This window comes from Limulus polyphemus, unplaced genomic scaffold (assembly GCF_000517525.1).
Source record: "Limulus polyphemus unplaced genomic scaffold, Limulus_polyphemus-2.1.2 Scaffold120, whole genome shotgun sequence".
Classification (NCBI taxonomy): Eukaryota; Metazoa; Arthropoda; class Merostomata; order Xiphosura; family Limulidae; genus Limulus; species Limulus polyphemus.
Window position 1 is genome coordinate 657848 of NW_013665730.1, and position 22679 is coordinate 680526.

A 22679-nucleotide genomic window follows, 5' to 3' on the forward strand; every position below is an offset into this window, starting at 1 on the left:
AGTCTTTCAGTTAATATTATGTCTTTCACATACAAAAAATCATATTTTTAGTGAAGTATTTTCAATAAAATAAAATAAAGATTTGTCCATGAATATATTGAGTATTTGTTTAGAATAGTCTGTGTGCAAAGTGATTTTCATGTTAAAATTCAAAACACTTTTCCTCTTCTCAAAAATCTCAAATTTCCTTTTTGTAATCCCTAAAACATCCTAAATGCATTTCAAACGTTTTTTTTTCTGTAAAACTTTATAGTTTATCTATTATTTTTTTTACCCTATCTCAAAAAAAGAATGGTAAATTCGACCAACCTGTAACCACCAAAAAAAAATCAAAATAAACCTAATTTACCTTTTTTTTTCTTTCTAGAATGACTTCAAATTGTAACATGAAACTACATTCGTTTATTTTAATTAGCTCGAAGTTTGTAACAGTATACATCTATTTATAATTAAATATTATTGTTTTATTGCCCTTTGAACCATGTCTAACTACTATCCATGCCATTATAAGTTGTAAGTCACTTGGGGAATGTGCAGCTCACATTACACTAATGAATTACATTACCCACGAGCTGCTTGCATGTGTGCCTCGTGAAACATTTTTATTATAATATTATTATTTTTATTTATTTTAGCTAATCTAATCTAAAAGGATACCTATTTTTACATTTTAGTTACTTTTATAATTATATATAAAAAATAAACATGAAAAACAAGAAATAAAATACTTAACCAATCTTCATTTTTCTTGCTGTCGGTTTTTGAAGAGAGTTAACTCTAATTTTTTTATACTAAGATGTTTAATAAAATTTTGAATGTAAGACACTAAAATCTTGTGTCATGCAAAGTAAAGGATACCCATGGTGATAGGGTTTACTAGAAACCTTATATTTCATGAAATTTTATTATTTCTCTTGAATATTTTGTGAAGAGCTTGATTTAATTTTTTTCCTGTGTGAATGACTTCAAAGGTGTAAAAATTGTTAAACATTTACTTATTGAGAAAACCACAAGTTATCTAGGCTTTTGGTCCAAGTTAGTGTTGAAGATTTCTTTTGTGCTAAATGTTTTTAATAATCATAGTTCGTAAAGTAAAGTAAAATGTTATGAAAAGTTTATAAAATATTACTAATGATTAGTGCATTTTACTTTTCTCTTTAAGTTAAGTCCATCAGAAATCTTAATGGGCATTCAATAGGCCCATACCGGATTCATGCAGGAAAAACAGTACCAATTGTAAAAGGTGGAGAAGCTACACGTATGGAGGTATGTAGGATTGTACAAAAGTAAAAATGTTAGATTGACAGAAAAGACACTTAATGCTGGTTTGTCCTAAAAGTTTATAAAATGCCATCATAGTTTGTTAAAATATATAATATACTGATGGGTTTATGGATAAATTCTTAGACAGATTGCTATTTTCAGAGACCAAATTAATGATACTGGTTTGTTTTTTCTACTATTTTATGGCATTAAAAAGACATGTTACTTACCTAGTTTTACTTTTTCTTTTACTGATTTTGTAGTTGTCAAGTAATAGACCAACTTGTTTGATTGTTCTTGCATGAATGTCAAACTTTTAAAAACACAGCTTTACCATTTAAATAATTGTAAAATACATAATTTCATTTATTAATTTTCTGTTCTACCAATTTATTTTTCAAATAATTATATTTCTTACATACAATAATGTGTGTATGGAGAACTGTGGGGCAGTAGATATTATTTTTGAAATTTACCATAGAAAGAAAAAAAATTAGAATCTTATTAGTATCAAGTTAAATAACTCAAACCAAAGTAATTTTATTCTCTGTGTTGGTAGTTTTCAGCATAAACAGTACTGGTATATCCTGTTTTTGAATCTTTAACTTGGCTAGTTGTGTGAAAGGTCTACTTTATATGTGTTTCCTTATTGAACTGTAAATAATCTTAAGTTCAAGTCAAGGAAAATGATATTGGAAAATATAAACTGAGAAACCAGTCTTTGGAATATGTTGAACCTTTTGCTTGTGATTCACTTAAAATTTTCTTATAGAGCCTAAGGTGCTTTGGTATTATTTAATTTAACAGAAGATTGGGTAGGGTACTGATTTTCACTTTGATTCCTGACTTTACTATGAGTTCAGTTTGTAAACTATTAATGAAATTGTTTAAGCTACTGTAATGATGTAATATTATGTAGGAAGGAGAGTTTTATGCTATTGAGACCTTTGGTAGCACAGGAAAAGGATATGTTCATGATGACATGGAGGTTTCACATTACATGAAGGACTATGATGTTGGTCATGTTCCATTAAGGTAAGAAAAATCAACAATAAATTTTCAGCTTCAGTGTGTTTATCTCCTCTTTTGCACTTTAGGAAGCAAGATTGGCATAGCTTTAAAACTAGAAAACTGTTGAACTGCTTTGAAAAAATATGAAATATTTCAGTATTTTCAAAGATTTTTGTTTTGGAAGTGAAACATACTTTAATACTTTTAGGTGGAAATTTTGTATGATTGATGGCTTAAAAATGTACCATATTTTAACAATACTTTACAAATGAGCTTCAATATATATTATTGAGCTAACCTGAAAATATAATTTAAGTAATGACTAAACACATTTTAAAGTGTGTTTATATTAAAAGGCATTTGCAATTTAGTTTCCATAACTTGTATTAAAACTAATATCGCTTTTTTTTTCTTGAAGTAATAAAAAATATATAAGCAAATTGTAGTAGAAAAGTTGCTTTAGAAAGTTTTATATATAATTTATACCATGTTTTACAAAAATGTTATCAAAAGAAATTTAATTCCATCAGTGAAGATACATATTAGTAGGACTGTCAGGAAAAGAGCCTTTTTTTCTTATTTTTTTACATTTCACTGAATATTAAAGTTGAATTGAAAAATGTAAACTGTGTAGAGGAAGATGTTAGTTTTACGTATACTGTAGAAAGTGGATCAAAGCATTTCAGCATTAATTAACTTGCTTAGAACTTTTAATTTTAAAATTTCCATTTTGCTATTTATGTTCTTTGTTGTATATAGTTTGTGAATCCCTTTTTTTTAACTTTTACAATCAGGTTAACTCGATCCAAACAGTTGCTCAATGTCATAAACCAAAACTTTGGAACCCTTGCATTTTGCCGACGATGGTTAGACAGACTAGGGCAGACTAAGTATCTTTTGGCCCTAAAAGACCTGTGTGACAAAGGAATCGTTGTTCCATATCCTCCACTGTGTGATATCAAGGGTTGCTATACTGCTCAGTTTGAGCACACTATCATTTTGCGACCTACGTGTAAGGAGGTGGTCAGCCGAGGAGAAGACTACTGATGAATTTAACTGCTATCCTCATGGCTAGTAGTTATGTTCAGAAGGGATCAACAAAATAAGTTCATAGAGTATCTTGTAAACACCATAACAGTATGTCCAACAAATTCCTGCCTGATTGACCCTCTTGAATATAGTTATGTATTTCTAACTAGGTTCAGACAATAGTAAACTAAATCTTACTTTACATCTCAAAGATATTATTAAACAAAACAGATAGATAGGATATTCAATTTTTGTCCTCCTGAAACAAACTACTTGATTGGTACTTTCAAGTTTATTTGTAAGATCAGAATCTCTTAGCTTAATAAATCAGATTAAGCTAGGAACTTATCCACTACCATGGAATAGAATAAAAAACACAATGATTTAAATAATTAAAATATTATTCTTTCTACAGGCAATGAAACTTTTTTTTGTGGTTGAAAAATGATTCCTAAGAAAAGATATTATTTTAATTAGAAATTGTGTTTTGTTGTCAGTAGGTCAAATGCTTTTGGTTATATAAGAATAATATCTAGAGGTGAAAATTGTATTTAAAGATAATCCAGTATTTGTTGTGGAAATAGTATGCTTGAAATTATACCATACCACCAGGTGCCCAACACAACTTAAATTTAAAATAAAAATAAAATTAACCTGTTAATATGGAACATTATTAAAATATTACTTGTAGCTTTATAAACTCAGTTTGTTGAATTGATGGTGTGTGTTGATGGCCAGAGTTTGTGTCAGAAATGGTGGTTAGCAAAAAATATTCATTCATTTTCAATGAAGACAGTAATAAGTGAATATGTTGATGTTTCAGGATCAGTCGTACTTTGATTTACATTCACCAGAGCAGAATGTTTAGGATAGAAGCCACAAAAAGTTGGCAGTGAATGTTTGTGGAGTGCACAAAGTGATGCTGTAAAACCACTGTTTTCTGTACCACAAATAAAATGTTGTGAATCAGTATTGAAAAGTTTATTTAAAAAAAAATTGTATCCTACACTTTTTTTATACAGTTATTTTCTACAATGTCATAATTGAAGCTTGCTTACTTTCAATATTTAATTGGAAATGATTTCAAGTTTCCTCTTATTCTATCATATAATCTAGCAACCTAACTAATTATGACCTATTCTGACAAAGTGGTTATATATACATAAGGATGCAGTTCAATTTTAAAAATTACCTATGATAAAGATTGGCTCTAAAATGTTTAGCACGGGTGTTATACACTGTAGTATTGTATTATTTTGCACAGTTTTGAAATGCTGTAACTTTTCACTCTAATACAAGTGTAATATGATGTCACCTTGAAAATTTCGAAGTTTTTCAAGGCCGTGGTCTTCTAATTGATCAGAGTAATAGGTTTCGGGACAACCAGTCCAGAACTTAGCATCATTGTACCTGTCAACATTCTAACGCTTATTAAAGAACATTAAGCTTTTCCCAACTAACATTATACATTTAGTTCACTAATTATTCTTTTTATGAAAAAAAAAATATCGATTCAACGCCATTAATACAACATACACTGTATTTGAGTAATTTCTTGCGGGTTTGTAATTTATGGAAGCCGTTTTTATTTTTAAATGATTACTTTTCACGTATAATGAAGTGTAAACAAAGTTAAGTACTCACTAAAACATTTCTACAAATGAAAATAAAGATAAGAGGCTAGTAATGAAGTACTAGCGAAGTGTTTGTACAATTCATTGAGCAAGTTTCTTTGAGTCATAAATTTTTATTGAGTTTTAAAAACACAGGTATTCAGACACTGTTGCGAAACAACGACTGCTTTGTACCGGTATATCGTGAACTAGACCTTAAGAATTATATATTTTATTTGTTACACGTAACGCCACTAGAGGGCGCCAACTAAGCTAATAAAAGTATACAGTTATACTAATGAAATGGGTAATATAATTATAGCAATTAGCTTATGTGCATTATAACCAAATATGAAAATAAAAAGGCAAAGATAAATAGTTGATAGTAAAATATCTTGACTGTAATGATGTCAATGGACCACTCACAACCATGACTTAGCTTGCGAAAAGTCTTGATATGAATATCTTTGTGACTATACAGACTTGTATAGAAACTGAGATCAAAAGATAACTAAACAACTTATCTGAATTACAGGGCACTCGGAATAATGTTCGGTAATATTACATTCATAGCCTGTATGGCAGTATGAAACTGTGTAGAATACACTGTATAAAGCAAAGCGTTCACATAAAAAATATCAGTGCGTTGTACATTTCTTGGGTATTTTCTGTGATATTTTATACCATTAACAAGTTCACCATCTTCTTGGCATTACGTGCAACTGATCCGTGTATATCGAAAATTTCCATAACTGCGCATGAACACATGCATAATATTCAAGGGGTATTATTTACTGTATTTTTGGGATCACTATATAGCAGGAACATGAATCCTTCCCCTATGAGTTGTGTTCGTGAAGGAATGGTGTTGGATCAGAATTTGACCGTAGTTGTTGGCAGTCAAAGTGTCATCAGTTTAGTGTAGATCTCCCAAATATTGTGGTCCCTTAGCACGCTTTGATGTTGATGTTGCTCATTGACTATAATACTATCCTCCTCTCGTAGAAACTGTTGTTGATCGTTGCCAAACATTTCAATCTTAGACTTATATGCAAAGAGTACGCGTCACCAGATTTGCTCTTCCACAATGTGGTACTATGTCCATTTAAACGTTTTGGTTTGATTACGTCTCAACACCTGTTTTCGATCCACCACACGTATATTAAGACCATTTGTGCCAACGTGTATCTTACTGTTCTCAAAGTAACATTCATTCCTGTATTTACAGCAACGTTGTTGGCAAGATATTGCTCAACCGTCGTTTATCTTGTAAAGAACATACCCCAAGATACTTAACAATACCGAGAGTTTCGGTTGTCCGTTTCGATAGTTTTTATTATTAACAATGTTAGTTTCACATACTATATTCACAGTAGTATATACAGGCTCTGCTGAAATATAGATTTTTTTTCACAGGGTTTATCCTTGAACTGCCAAAATTTTGGCTATGGGTGGTGCATTTCTGCGAGCTATGACTAGATTTACACGGTTACTACTGGGCATAGTATGACTACCTGTGGGCCTGTTAATGAGGGTGTTCGACTCGCAAACAATGGGTCATGGGTTCGAATTCCATCACCAAACATGCTTGCCATTTCAGGTGTGATGGCGTTATAATGTTCAATTAAAGTAGCCCAAGAATTGGGTGGTGTTTATCATTTCTAACTTAGGGCAGACAGCCCTTGAATAGCTTTGCGCGAAAATCACGATAAACAATGACTACTTGTACTTTCAGAGGCTCTATACTGGTGTGGCACGTTCTTATTAGTTGGATGACAACCAGTCATTTGTATGCACTATAAGCATGTAACTAGTTGGCATTTCCATAATATTTGCCTTTTATGCCATTTTTTCTCACCAATTTCCATAATTACTTTTAAAAATATTTCAAAAAATATCTTTTTTTTTTTTTTGCTGGTAATTTACCTCTATAAATAATACACGATTAATAAATATAAACTCTTGATTCATATACACGAGAACCTGATTATTGGGGTAAATGCTATTTGATGTTTCTCAAATGAAGCTAAAATGGAATTATTATAACCAATATTTCAAATAAAAGGTTTTGTCACAAACTCTCAGAAGTTTGTTTTTCTCTGTTGATCAACTACAAATAGTATTTCTAGAAGAATAGGTAAAAAGTATAATATTAATTAATTTTTATTTTCTACAAAAAAAAAGAATCGGTAATTTGGGCGAAATCTGTAAACTGGATACTTTTATTATGTCTTTATTTCATGAAAAATGTGATCAAATTTTCTTAGAATTACCCATTTGTCATTTATTGAAAAGTATTATTTCAAATGTAATATTCTGTTTTTCACTGGCACGCTGTACGTTATGTAAACTTGGCTTCAGAGGGAGGTAAATGTCATATTTGCAACTTCATTAGTTTTTACGTTTTTTTTTTGTTGCTTTATTTTCTTAAAGAAGTGTCATTACCCTTTTGTATGGAATTTGTTGATTTCTCTTTTTATACTTTAGATGTTCATGCTTTTTGTATTCAGTGAAGGTAGTCCCTAGCCAACCATTGTCAGGATTTATGTAATCTACTTCAGTACTCTAAGGACCAGACATCCAAATAAACTTCGTGTATTAAGTCACATGATGCACGTGACTCACTATGTAGCCTAGCTGCTGTTGTTTCGGTGAATACGTGAGATCAAAAAGTTACTAACTTGAGCGATAACTGTTCGTGTATTAAAAAAAATAAGCCAAAAAGTTTGGCAAACTTCCAAATAAGTTTTTATGTTATTCTCTATTCACCTTTTTTGTTTTTTGTTGTTGCATCATATTTTTAGTAAACCTAAACACCATGTGCTGCTTGCACAATTGTAAGTCAAAAAAATAGATAAATTACAGGTACCTTGTGATATAATTTGTATTAAAATTTAATATACTGTATCAATTAGTACCATATATGATATGATATTTTACCATTTAAGTTGGTCAATACTCTCAAGCTACGAGAGCTTGTTGGGAGCACTACTTTAGATTGTGTAAGAAATTCAAATTAGTGATTTATGAAAGACATAATTAAAGATGTTTTGAGACATTTACCATCAACAATCAATATAAAATCAGAATTAGCAAATGTATGGTCTCTCGCTCTCTCTTAGTGTAAAACGTACATTTTTATTTATTGCCAGTTCTTGTTTTGTTTTTAGTGAAAAGCCACCCAATGGGCGGGCTACCTGCGCTCTGTTCGCCATGGGAAATCGAATCCCGCATTCTATCGTTGTAAGTCCGGAAACTTCCCGCTCACCCGCCAGCAATCTTATAATGTACTGTTATAAGTGAATAGAATAATATCGCCTAAGTAAATACAAAAATAAAACATTGGCTAGACGACGACGTTTCGAGCCAACGATATTTGTCAAGCTTTGGTTAAACCTATCGGTAGAACAACTAAACGGTATGTCTGCGGACTTACAACGATAGAAACCGGGTTTCGATACCCGTGCTGAGCAGAGCACAGATAGCCTATTGTGTAGCTTTGTGCTTAATTACAAACAGAACAACTAAAAATACTGTTCTAGGTGTGAAATATTGCCCACAAGACTAACACTGTAGCTACACAGAACACCATCTTGCTGATAGAAAAAAAAACGGTTACAAGTGATAATATATTTACTTTTAAGTTATTTTATTATAATATTATTAGTAGCACCTAAAGAGATTTATAATTTGAATAAATAAGTAAAAATGAATAAATCCATATATAAGTGATATACATAATATAGTATTAGGTTACAAAGAATTTGAGAAGAGAAACTAGTCTCACGAAGGAGTGAGAAACTGAAAAAATTTGTGGAAATATACAGAAGTAGAAAATTTAGAATTATCATTTTTTTAAGTTTACAGCATTGGAGATAATTATGGAAACAGTGAATAAAATGAATATAAAATACAAACATTATGGGATATTCTCCACTATTGTATGAAAGTGATCTTCACCAGAGTATAGATGTGTTTACTGTTGACAGGTTCCACGTGGACTGACCGTCATCCAACCAATCAGAGTACCATAATAACATAATGATTGTAAAAGTATAGACAGTTATGCTATATATAGTATTCCCAGCAATACAGTAGTTTAGTGAATGATTCAAGGGGCAGAAATGCCACATACAAAAACCTGTAGAAATCAAAGATTTGGCTGGTGAAAGCTATTCTGTGTGACAGATAATGATATAATTTCATATTTTAGTAGGAGCTGTACATAAACTCTGAAGAGGTTACATACGACTAGTGCTGTTGATGATAGAAGAGGTCAAGGTAGAAAGTTTAACTATTCAAGAGTATTATAACTGTGTCATCTTTACGTGATACACGACAATTAAGTAGACATTTTGCCAACGACCTAGCTGTATGTATGTTAATGTTACTTCCAAAGCAGTTGGACAAACCTTAGCACAAAGTGGCTTCAAAGATCTGTAGCTACGTAACTAAAAAAAATCACTTTATGAGAGATAACCACACAGACTTCAAATGATGGAATGAGTAAAGCTTGAAGAGGGTACTCTCTACAGATCAAATTATTTGGGAGGAGAGTGGTATCACCGTCATTGTACAATATCGACAGCAGAGCATGCTGGGGAGCACAACAAATTTTGGTTGTATCTCAGTAAGTGGTATTGGAGATGTGAACAAAAATTAATTGGTACTATGACTGCTGACAAGTGCACGCACATTCACACGTATCGTGCCATTCTCGTAGAAATAAGATATGTTGGGCAGGAATTCGTATTTCAGCAAGACAATGATTGCTAGCATGCAGTAAATTTGGTGGTGATACTTCGAAAAAAAAAAGCTTATGAAATACTCACAGCCATGGCTTGACTTGCAAAAAGTCCCGATATGCATATTATTAACGCAGCATGGATTTATACGGAAAATCAAACAGATATATAGTGGGGGAGTAATACATGACATTTGAAACAATATTTTACAATCATACATTGATGCACTTATGGTAGCATAAAAACAAGATGTACTACCAAGTTTAAATTAGATACAAAATACTAGTGCATTGTACGTCTTGTTTGTTTTCTTATGTATATTTTGTAATAATTTATTCTGATAATGATAAATTGACCATTTAGATGCAATTATTCATTGTTTGTGACTCCAGTATGTGTATCATCTATGAATTTCCAATACTGTTTGTAAAGATAATTTAGAAATATATATTTCAATACGTATAATGAACATTTAATATACAAAATCAGGAAATATGTCTTAAAAGCAAACTGAGGGACATGTTTGTAAGAAACAAAAACGTTGGTTTAGTGGCAAGCTACGGGTTTGTTGTGATCTGTGGCTGAAATCTTTTGTAAACGTTCACATGTACGTGGAGTTAGCACAAGTTTTTCTGCCATAAAGTTAAGGTAGCCAAACAATCACACATTATTCAATATGCAAGGTAATCGAAATTTCGTGCAAAACTACTCAAGGGATATTTGCGTTAGTGAAAAGAAGCTTGTCAGTATCGCCCATTTCCAACTTTAGGGCTACTCTTTACCAACGAATAGTGGTATGGATATTCACATTATAATACCCCATCGGCTGAAAGGGTGAGAAAGTCGGTAATGGAATTTGATCCTGCAACCTACTGGTTGCAATTCAAATGTCCACCAGGTTATGCCAGACCCTGTTAAATGGAACGTTAATTTATTTTCATATCAACTAAACAACATGCCTGGTTCCTTTCATTCCACTTGCAATATATCACTACACCTGTCTTTCCACATACAAGGTCTGTAAATCTCTTGTTCTTGGAAAGATAAATTGATTGTGTGCTTGTTTCTTCCTTGGAATACCACGCACATTTTGTTGGTTATACATCAGATTCTTCCAGGACTAGGACGTGAGAAATCTGTGTTAGATTAATACTTACTGTAATGTGTCCTACACCAGATTGTGTATATAGAACTGCTATGCTGCTACTACTTGGAGCAACTACACTTTCCAGATACTGATACAACAGTTATGCCTGATGTAGGCTTATAGCCCCAATTGGTTGTAGTAAGTATAGGAAAACGTTCCTATGATTTTAGGGTATCTATGTTTATAGAGTTACATTGTAGTAACTAAAAAAATATTTCACATAAATTACTGGTATATATGCCCATTCAGTTAAAATATTAACATCTAGTGCTGAAGTAGTATGTTCTAAGAATATCTGTGTATTAAAGTAATTTTTATTACAATGATTGCGTAGGTGTTCTGCATTTAGTTCAGGCTTTTTTTTTATCAGGATGTAAGTACTCTTAAACTTGCTTTAATCCTCATCCCAAATTAAGGTTATGTACCACAGTAACCATTTCACAAAGATTATTCTTGATTGCCCATGCTCTTTCGTCATCATTCACCTGTGGAAATGCCTCATACTCAAGTGTAAGGATTGTATAGAGTTTTATACAAGTTAGTATGAATTACTTCCCTTGAATATGTAAATTTGAAGTAATCACTGACTTAGGTAATGTAGGATAACACATTAGGATTTTACTCTGTAATATGTTATATACGCAATATGACAATTGTTTGTTTAGTGTACACAATCCTACAATATCTTGTCTTATGAAAACGTCTTCAATTTTTGTTTTGGTTCCTGATGCTATAGAAACTAGTCAGTACTATGGTAAAGCCAAGCATCTTTTGTTTGTGTATAATAAGGTCTAAGATTTTGTTTTACAAAAATTTACAGTGGGGAATAGAAAGATGAATTTGATGTGATGGCTTACCTGAGAGCTGACAAGGTTTTGAATAGGCCCTCTCTAGGATGAAAGATATTCATCGGCCAGGATGAGAGCTATGTCTCTGCTCTTGATCCATCTTTGGGATCAAGGGATTGAAAGGTGGCTAGAGAAACGCTTGAGTGCTGCATCAACTCGACTTTTTTTGGTTGCCTTCCATATGCAGGAGCATGTAGAAGCAAGGATTCTTAACATTGGTGTAAACTGATTGGAGTGGTGTCTATATGACACGTAGGGATTCATTGACTAGCCCAGGTATCATCAAGTATCAAGTACATATGGCTGACAAAGGGAACCAGGTGAAGCAGCTAGCGTCTCACACAATCGTTTTGATTCTTGAAGCAGCTAGGAGCTCTCCAGAAAACAAGGAATGTTGGCGACACTGAGATCATGACCAATGGCTGAGGTTGGTGTGAATTGCAAAGAAATACATATCTTTGTGCATCATAACGTTCTCACCTGAGAACACTCTGTGTGTCTCAAACATATGGGAGATTAGGAAAGCCTTCCTTGAATACTGAGAGTGTCTCAATTATGCTAGTAATTATAATAATGGGCACTATCAGAGACAGTTACTCATTACAAATAGTGCAGTCAGTGGCATTTTCACATAGATCACCAGCTCGAGATTTTTATGAAAATAAGAAATGAGACAAAGACTTTTTTGATTAAAAAGCATACAATATTAATAAAAATAATGCATTGTTTAATAATTACGTCAGCAATAAACCTTTGTAATATTCAATCCTTCAAACTCTTAAAGCTGTTACTTAACCACACTGTAAGGTCTTAATTATATAATAAAACTGTACTCACTGAAAAGGCTCGTGTGGATGGAGCACAAGGCGTTACTGGCTTGTGGCTCATCTCAGGTGCAGTCTGGCAGAACTTATATGATGCAGACTGACTTGCTGCAACTTTTACCTAGCTTCTACTCAAAAGTTTTATATGTAATATCACCTATTTATATCCAGCACATGTCTAACTCTCACTCAGCAAATAAATCCAACTCACGAGTTCCGCACACGAATACTTCTTTTCAGTACCAAGCAAATCGAGGTTACTGATGCACTCAGTTCAAGGATAACTTTGTGCATGAACTTTTACTTAACAGGGGTTCATTACTGTCACTATTCTTACCTTTTGTCACCACCTATCTCTTCAGTTTACTTTAGGCTCATTATTAGACTCGTTACTAATCATGAGTTAATGGTTTGTTATTAATTTTCTTGACAGATTGATTTACAGCAGTCATCTTTTCCACAAATGTGATACTTTTTCTGCATCATTCCAACAGAAAGTATACTCTTATTTCTACTTATTACTGTCTTATCTTAAACTCTCTTCTTTATTCACCACAACTTCTTGTTGGTTAATCTAAAATTCTGGAAAGCCAAGACTTGTATGGTTGGAGAAAATGGCATGATTGGCTGGCGACTAATCTCTGGTGCAGGTTGGCAGCTGATAGATCATCTCTGACATAGGCTGGCTTACTTAGCTTTTATTTAATGTTATCTCACTAGATATCTTTAACGCTTCTCCATTAAAAAAGATGTTAGCAGATTTCTGGATTGCATAGTAAGATGGTATCAAGGTCAAGAAGAAACTGTCTATGGTCACTAGATATGGAACACTCATTAAGGTTATTGTGTGTTCTGTAGGACAACATACACTTTCAGGCCTAATTGTCTTGATTGTACCATCTATGCAGCAAGAAAGGCCTTGACAAAATGCCTGTATTGTAATGAATGGAGCCTCTGTTTTAACTGTAGCTTACCAGGTTTTTAAATGCTGGATTATTTATATTTTGTTCAAAACAAAAAAGCAGGTACAAATTTCATTATTCCTATTACCACAGCAAATGCAATAGAGTGGATGGTAATATATGGTTTTAATAGCCCTAATTAGTTCAAACGAGTAGATGCTAGTTAGGTCTTACCACATTCTCGTGCAGTTGTGTCAGTCAGCTTATACTCAGAGGTATGGTGTTGGCTCAGACAATCATGGGCATGGCATCATATGATATGTTCTCTAATGATACACTGATATCGAGTTGAGTTTCTAGTGGATACTGTAGCAGCAAGGTTCTTATTCAATTTTGCTGCATGTCAAATAATCTGAGTGGAGCTATTAATTTGGTCTGTTAATAACAACAACTTTCTGGGAAGGCTGATAAGCAAGATGTGAATGAAATACATATCTTTACTTCATCTTGGCATTATTTCTCCCCAAATGAATGTAGTTTTTCTGATCTTGGTTTATACATTAATATCTTATGTATGGGAGTAGTGAAAACGTTGTCAGCCAGTTATGCTTATGAAACAAATGAATGGTAGTTCTGTGAATATAGCATTCATTGTTGGCTAGATAGACCCTGGGTCAGTAGACTGCACTTTTGGATTGAAAAGGATGTCATAATGCTTATAAATATGCAAAAAATGCTCTGTTGTGTGTTATAGTTTCAGTTACTTGCTTGAGTGATAGAACCAAAATACGAAACACACTTTATAACTCATTAATCAGGTTGCAGTTGCTCAAATTGTCATTGGGCCAGTGCTGATCTATAATGACGAAACTTTTCTTTTTCAGCTTCCAAATGAAATGGTCATTTGCATAGTAATGGAAGAAGAAGTTATACAAATCAGCTGCACATTGTTTGATGAACACCTGAGGCCACTAGGTTAGGATTGTACAACTAAAATGAACTCGGTATAGAAACACTGAGCTACTCATGGAGTTTATGAATGTGTTTGTATGACTTGATAGCTGTCTAGATAGGGCAACAGTAACACATCATGTGACATAGATGCAATAATCCCTATTCAAGGCTTTCTTGGAACACCAGTAGTGTTGTCAGTACTGAAAAAAGTCAGTGTTGAAGAATGGAATAATACAACACTTAATTTATTTGTTGTTAAGCTCAAAGCTACACAATAGATTATGTGTGCTTTACTCTTCACAGGTATTGAAAACCGATTATAAGCCCTCAGACTTACCATTGAGTCACTGCCTGTCTCTAAAGTTATTCTGAGATGGAGAAAATACCAAGGTTTGCATAAACTCTATGTGGGTTTAAAAACTAATGGACATCGTTTACTTTTCTTTACTACAAATGAGCAAATTTCTGGGTGAATTGATAGACACTTGTCGGTTTAATAAATTATTTCTGGCTAGCAAGTTAAATTAAAATTCCTAAATATATCCAAGACTGTTTTCAGCAATCAGGAAGAATTTTATGAATTTTGTGTCATGCATTTGTAATGAATCTGCTGATTCCTAAAAGGGTGATGGAAACTGGGCTGCAATGGGAGAAATGTCTCATCTATGTGGAACAAATTTTTTTTTGTCATATATTTCAAGATTATGCTAAGAATGATATTTCAGTGTATTAGAGATGAAAGTGGAAACTGGAAAAGTGTGTTAATACACATAAAAGAAAAGTAGTGTTTAGTGATAACACAGTAGAATGAGCTTTTTAGGTTCTGTTTAAGTTTTTCCAAAATAAAAACAATAATATTTGTATTGAATAAGGCATATGTACATGATAGATATAAGAATGTGAATGAGCATTCCAGTTCTTAAAATAGCTTTAGTCTAAGACTGGTGTTGACTTATCCTCATCAAGATAGCGATGCCAGTAATGATGGGATTGGAGTGTATTAAGATATATACGAGAGCATGTAACTATATGTGTGAGCCTCAAATTAACAGCTCCTGTGTTAAATTAAAATACTTGTATTTGTTAAAGACTGCCAATATTACTTATGTGGTAAGAAGTTCGCTATCCAAACAGATCACACCACACATCATTGAATGGCTAATGAAATTTAAAAATCTGGAAGACTTGATTGCGCATTGGCTAAGATTTTTTGCAAGTGTACACCTTTATTGTGCAACATCACGAAGTTCAGTGGCACAAACACACCGATGGATTATTTCACCAACCAGTGAGAGCATGTCCATTCATTGAATGTCCAAATTCTGAACACCATGCAACAGCAGTAATGATGGACCATATGGGCAGTGGCAAGGTGAGTAAAAAAATTTCGATTATCAAAATTCTATTATAGTGTATTGCTAATATGTTGGCTGAGTTATGGATAAAATGATTTAAAACAACTGGATAGATCCACGTGGACTAAGCATCTAGTTCCAATAACTAATTGTTTGCAGATTTATGTTATGTTGAGGATTGGGTATGATGAAAACATGCATTTCATCATATCATTTTCAGTCTGGTAGTTTGGCTGAATGAGCACTATAGGCTGTCAAGCAGATGTTTGCTAAGTTTGAATGAACTGACTAGGATGATCACCTAATATGTCTTGATGCTATACTGTATAACTTAAGAACAAATCAATGGTTTTCTTCAAAGTCCCTGATGTTTAAACAAGAACTACATCTTTCAGTGGATCTGATGTATGACCCTTTACCCACTGCATATGTACTAGTGTTCACAGAAATATAGAGTGGTTGCATTCAATGTTCCCTCTAATGTTTTCAATCAATGTGCAGAATGAATTTTTACGTGCACCAGTATCAAGGCAATGTGCGGATGCGCGCTACCAGTTCTTTCTTTTTTTTTAGGGGCGGGGGTATTTTTAGACCATCGACCCTATTGGATCATTAGGCCGTTTTGCAATGCTACTAGTTGGTTATTTGAACTTAAGGTATATCGATTTCCAGGGTTATTAAGGCCGTCAATGGATTGGTTGTTGTGCAGCTGCGTAGCTTAGAAGTTGCATTCTACAACAGTAAATGTAAATGGATTTGTGTATCCACAGCCAGGTAAAGTTTCAGTATTTCAAAAGAGAATGTTATGACACAGCTCTAGCAAAAGGTATGTACAATTCTGATGACTGAGTATGACTATGATACATCCCTGCATCATATAAGCAACTTGACTTGACTGGTCCATATCTCATATTTTGACAACTTAATTAAGTGAACTATAAGCTGAAACTGTTGAATGATGACATGGCATTGAACCAATAGTGGCTCATCAGAAAAGACATGGAAGGCTTGGCCTGTGTAAAATTTTTAAGAAAGTAGCAAATAATGTAAAACAAATTAAGTCATTATCTTACATATTTAATATTACAATATAAAGTTATTGGACTAGGGAGATTAGAAAAACATCTTTCAAATAAATTTAATGAATAATATACTCGTACCCCAACACCATATAGTACTGGCAGAATGGAGGCCACCTTCCTATGGGCTCCATTGCTAAACCCTATCGACAATGTAAAAGTTCTGACAATAGAAGTGATAAAGCAGCTCGATACTCATGTCTTTTAACACAGAGGTGCCAGCTTCTTGTGTATTAGTACTGGGTGCATGCAATAGCCTCCTTGTTGGTGCACATTTATTTCTCCAGTAATGACGTGGGAGATGTGAAATAATGGTAATACATTGTAAGAGATAGAAAAGAGATTAATGAAATAAATATTTGTAAATATTTACATAAATATATTTAATCTGTTTTTATCATAACAATCTATGTTTTTTCGATTCTTATTTTTATTGCTATATTTACTGTATGCAGTAGCTTTAGTAACGCTTAAGAGAAAGAGATGTAGCTCTGAAAGTCGGTGTTCGTACTTTAAATGATTATATGGTTGAAAAATATTTAATTATAATTATGTGAATAATACTGTAAAATGAAAGTAGATTAGAAACGTTATATTAAATATCATGATTAAGATTTGGTTCTGGTAGTATCTTGATAATAATAAGCTTTAACAACATTTTTCATAAATGTTTTCTGTGAAACACTTCTCAGAAATGCTCCATACGCCATTTTTCTGCCCTTCTTTAGTTTCTTTAGTCCCAGTTGCTACTGCATTGAATATATCAATAAGCTAAAATTATATTCACCAATGAGCCTTTTGAGAACTGGTTACTCCATGACTGAAAGAAGTTTTCCTTACTTTCCAAGCTTTCAAGTGTTGCTTCATTGCAGGATAAGTACTTTACATAGTATGGTAAGTGCTCCTTTATAGAACAGTTAGGATGATTGAAAATAAGTTGTGATTCTTACCTTCTGAGGTATTGAGAAATTTTTGATAGAAGACATTTTATCTGTGTAATGTCTTGCAATAATCACTCATTCTATACAGTAAGATCTATCTGCATTTCTTGAAGCAAATTGCCCTATATAAACATTACTACATCATTGGTTGTCAAGTTGGTTTTAACTGTTGATAGATCCAGGGAAGAATAAGACACAAATAGGTTGAAATAACCTTGCTGTTAGAGCAATCAAGCAAAGTTTTGTGGCAAATATTGGTGGAAATTTACTAGTAGAAGCTTTTGAGTGAGCTATTATGTTAGCTGATACGATCTTCTTGTGTGTGTCTGTTACAGTGCTAGATCTATACCAGCCTTTCTGAGGTGTGCTTTAATACTCCATAATAAATTGTCAAGGATTGCCATGTGTATTATTTTGCTGGGCTTGTCGTCAGTTTTGGTGTGTGTGTATATTTATCTAATGTAGTGGGTTGTCCGGCTCATAGATATAGTGAGATTCTGCGATACATTAATTTTCTGCAGAGTCCTCAATTAGTGCACAGTAACGGGTGTTCTATAAGATACCAAGGTGCATAGTGTGAGTCTGGTTATCTCCCCAAACTCTGACTTAGCTATTCATGCAGAAATAGTGGAAACACACGGTTGTTTGTTTGTTTGATTTTAATTTTGCTCAAAGCTACACGAGGGCTATCTGCGCTAGCTGTCCCTAATTTAGCAGTGTATGACTAGAGGGAAGGCAGCTAGTCACCATTACCCACTGTCAACTCTTGAAGTACTCTTTTTACCAACGAATAGTAGGATTCATCGTCACATCATAACGCCCCCACGGCTGAAAGGGCGAGCATGTTTGGTGTGACGGGGATTCGAACTCGGGACCCTCAGATTCCGAGTCGAGCGCCCTAGCCACCTGGCCATGCCGGGTCGGAAACACGTGGAAGGTGTACGACAATCTTTACTTACACACAAACATAGTACCATCAGACTAAAACAAAACAGGAGTAAGTGGGTTTCTGTGGTGTGAGAGTGTTGAAGTGGCAAGAAAGTGAAAACTTTGTGAATTCTCTCTCACCAGTTCAGTGTGTGCGCGCCCCCTGTAAGTTAAACCACAAAACTTAGATATTTAAATAAAATTCAAGGTTAAAATATAAAACAAAACAAAGTATAGCACTGCACGTTAATGCACAAAAAGTAATAAATAAAGTGAAAACAAAGCTAGTTACATTATATTCAATGTTCTCAACCAAGAAGTTAAAGTTTAACAAAACCCTAAATCTGCTACAAGTGTGGATTTCGTAAAATCTGCTAAACCAAAGAGAACCTGGCTTTGGCTACAAAAACAAGATAGCATCATACAAAGCCAAATTCACTACAACTTAAGTGCAAGTGGAAGAGGGGTGAACCCTGGAACATAACCCGATTTTCTGACAGGAAACACTGCATTCTATTTTGGAACATCGTGCTATGTTTCCTATAATAATAAAAAAAAAAAAGTTTACTTAGTGAATCATTGTATTGATGAAGGAATATTTTCCAGTTGTGGCTTCTGGGATACTTGTAGATTTTGTGACATTATCTTTATAATGTGAAATCGTGGTTACATTTTCGTTCAGTTTGGTTCATTTAGTCTGAACGTTACTGATATTTCTGGGTTTTTAGCTTGATATTGTTTCTCAATAAGGTAGTTGGTATACACGAATTTGTGTTAACTACATTTAATTGTGGTGTCATAATTTTGGTATTGGCTACAGGAATGACACTCTGAATTTATTTATGATTGTTAGTTTTGTTGTTTGTTATTAAGCGCAAAGCTACACAAAGAGCTATCTGTGCTCTGCCCACCATGGATATCGAAAACCGGTTTCTAGCAGTAGGAGTCCGCAGATATACCGCTGTGCCACTGTGTGGCGTTTATTTATGAAATAAGGCATGATTTTACTTATTTATTCAAATTATGTTTCACTTGTTACAGAAGGTAAATTATTGTTATAAGCAAACAAGTTACGAGATCTTCAACATTAAAGTATTGGTCACTGCTTGTATATCCCTGGAACTAGATCTCTGCCTTAGAAACTAGGCAATGTGAGAAAACTCATGTTTGCACTTGAAATGCCTCTTGTCACTTAAATGGTAAGAGTTGGCACTTCATAGGTCTGGCTAACGTAACTATGTGTGCAGTTATTCATAAAGATTTGGTGAATTACACATTTGGGGAACATAACATTTGGATTAACGACTTTGTTTGTAAAGAATGTTGGGTCAAAACCTGATTGGTTGTGACAAAAATGCACTCATCACTTCTTTTGTAGGCAGTGACACGTTTTGAATTATAACTAAGCCTATATATATATATATAAAACATGATTCTTAACAATTAGCTGTCTTGGCTTTGCATTTCTTGAACCACCAGTTAATTTTGACCTCTGTCCTTTCTGTGGTAAAGGTAATTTTGCTATCAGGATATGATCACCCAAACCTGGCATCACTGACCCCTGTGAAAGACCTTATCAGTAACACAGCATATCAAAGTTATAAAGTTATCAACCATTCAGGCCCAAGCCTTGTGTTAAACCTACTTAAAGCAACTTGTTTTATGTGAAATTACATCTCATACCTATTTTGTGTTATTCTGTTATTAAATACACTTGTATTTCATTATAAGCCAGATTTTAGTATTATAATAATACACTTCCACTTCATCATAAGCCAGATTTTAGTATTATAATAATACACTTCCACTTCATCATAAGCCAGATTTTAGTATTATAATAATACACTTTTACTTCATCATAAGCCATAGTTTAGTATTATAATAATACACTTCCACTTCTTTATAAGCCAGATCTTAGCATTATAATAATACACTTCCACTTCATCATAAGTCAGGTTTTAGCATTATAATAATACATTTCCGCTTCATCATAAGCCAAATTTTAGCAATATAATAATACACTTTCACTTCATCATAAGCCAGATTTTAGCATTATACTAATGATACGACTACGCGCTGAAACTTTTACGCTCTCATCTCGCATCCTATTTCAAATGTTAATAATGTGCAATATTTTTCAATTTAAGTGACATTAAGTTTACTCGTCTTATACTATATCATCATAAACCAAAACAACCTGTAATACAGTTTATTTAAACATTATATATGCGAGGTCTGAACCTATTCAGTTTTTCTTTATTAACGATGACCGAATCGAGGTTTCGCGGCGGATCTCATATGTATACGTGTCAGAACTCCTAAATATATTTTAGTCAAATGTATCATAATATTTACTTGCGATGGGTTGTAATTCTGGTGCAAGCTGAAGACGTGTGTCATTATTATAGTCAACTTAGATAATCTCAGCAACAAAACTCCCGAAAAAAGTGCTTTCTCATCCACCACCAATGGGTCAGCGGTAAATTAACGTAAGTTTGAGCTAAAACAAGTTTTGTTATTAATCACGTTTATAATAGACGTGTGCCATTTCTATTACTTGACTTCATCTTTCAGTAGTTTCAGATAGAAATAAGTTTTGGTACATTAGAATGCTTGCTACTTCAGATCATTGTTATTTGCAAGAATACCAGCCGTGTTTCATGTTTAATGTCAGAAAACAAAGCACGTAGCCAATTGTAATGAAATGTAAAGAACTTAATTTGGGTAGTGTCATAGCAACATGTGATAATTATAGAAATATTAAAGTTTTAGATGTTTTTATTTTTTGTTTCCGTAACCACGATTTTACGTAATTTATTTTATAACTCTTTCGATGTTGATTATTAATTTGACGGAATTTTCCCAAACAGTATACAAACTTAAAACTAAGCTTTATCGTTAAGGGTATGTAAGATAAGGTGAATATTTTCGTTGTTAACTGCTTCTGGAACTCATGGAGATGTATGGTCGACTGCCTTTTAACGTAGTGTTCGGAGAAAAAACTCTAAGAAGGGCGGCATCATAAAGAGGCACTACCAAGCCTTGCCTTTCTTCAGCCCATACCAGTACTTACAAAAGCTATCTTTCCGACGCCCTTCTATTAAGTGCTCTCTTTATATAAGCTACTGCCAGTTATTGTTATAAAAAAGGACCTTATGCTAAGTTGCTCGGGCAACTTAAGAGTTTCACTTCCCATTCGAAAGTTGTTGAGTTTTCTATGGGATACGCATGACAAGAAATTTAACTACAAGTAGCTGTACGAACCACTTCAACAAGGATGATGTAGATAGTTTATTTTATAACAAGAATGTATATTTTGTACAATGTCCCAGTCAAAGCTTAAGGTCACAAAAATGTTTCTTGTCATCGTTCTTATACGATTCCAGATACAGTTGATATAAAATGAACCTGAAGAATGTTAAATAATATGAAATAAACTTATAGATTTATATTTGATCGATACATTCACCTTTACTTTCTTACTACTACGAAATATTGTTTTAGACCCGCTCCTCTCGTGGTTAAAAAAATAAATTACTCTCTGGCAGTTTGATAAGGCTTTGTTGCTACTATAATAAGTTCAAATCAAATGAAACATAGACCTCCTAGTTAGCAACGTTACACATACTAAGTTAAAGGCTGACTAACCAACAGAAAGCTTCAGCTACTGCTGTATAGTGTCACGTGTACGACTAACATAAGTTAGTAGCTTTTAGGTTTAGATAAACAAATGAAATGCTTTTAAAACAAAAGATTATGACACTCTATTAACTCACGGAAGCAATTAGTTGTATATATATATATGTTATATGATCAAAGTCAGTTTTTTCGGGCTGCACGGAAGTGTCCATAGCATTTCTGTTTGGAACTAATTCTTTAGACAATAAAGTTTCGAAACGGTTTGAATGTGTAGTGAAAGAAACTTTATTACAAATGTACAACGTTTCGACAAGCTTATTTTAGTATCAGGCACCTAATGATAACATTTTCTGAAAAGTGGGTTCGTTGTCATCAAATTTTAATACTTCAGACATTTGTCTC

The 22679-nt window shown here is 33.3% G+C and overlaps 1 protein-coding gene across 1 annotated transcript in view; it reads left to right on the forward strand.

The window, feature by feature from the left end:
• LOC106472463 (methionine aminopeptidase 2-like) overlaps positions 1–4275 on the forward strand; it is a 25189-nt gene extending 20914 nt beyond the window's left edge. Inside the window, exons 8-10 of the mRNA XM_013933118.2 lie at positions 1163–1266; positions 2183–2298; positions 3069–4275. Coding sequence (XP_013788572.1) covers positions 1163–1266; positions 2183–2298; positions 3069–3321 — 473 coding nt within the window. The 3' untranslated portion in view covers positions 3322–4275. The remainder of the gene's footprint in view (positions 1–1162; positions 1267–2182; positions 2299–3068) is intronic.
• The last annotated feature ends 18404 nt before the right edge of the window (positions 4276–22679 follow it).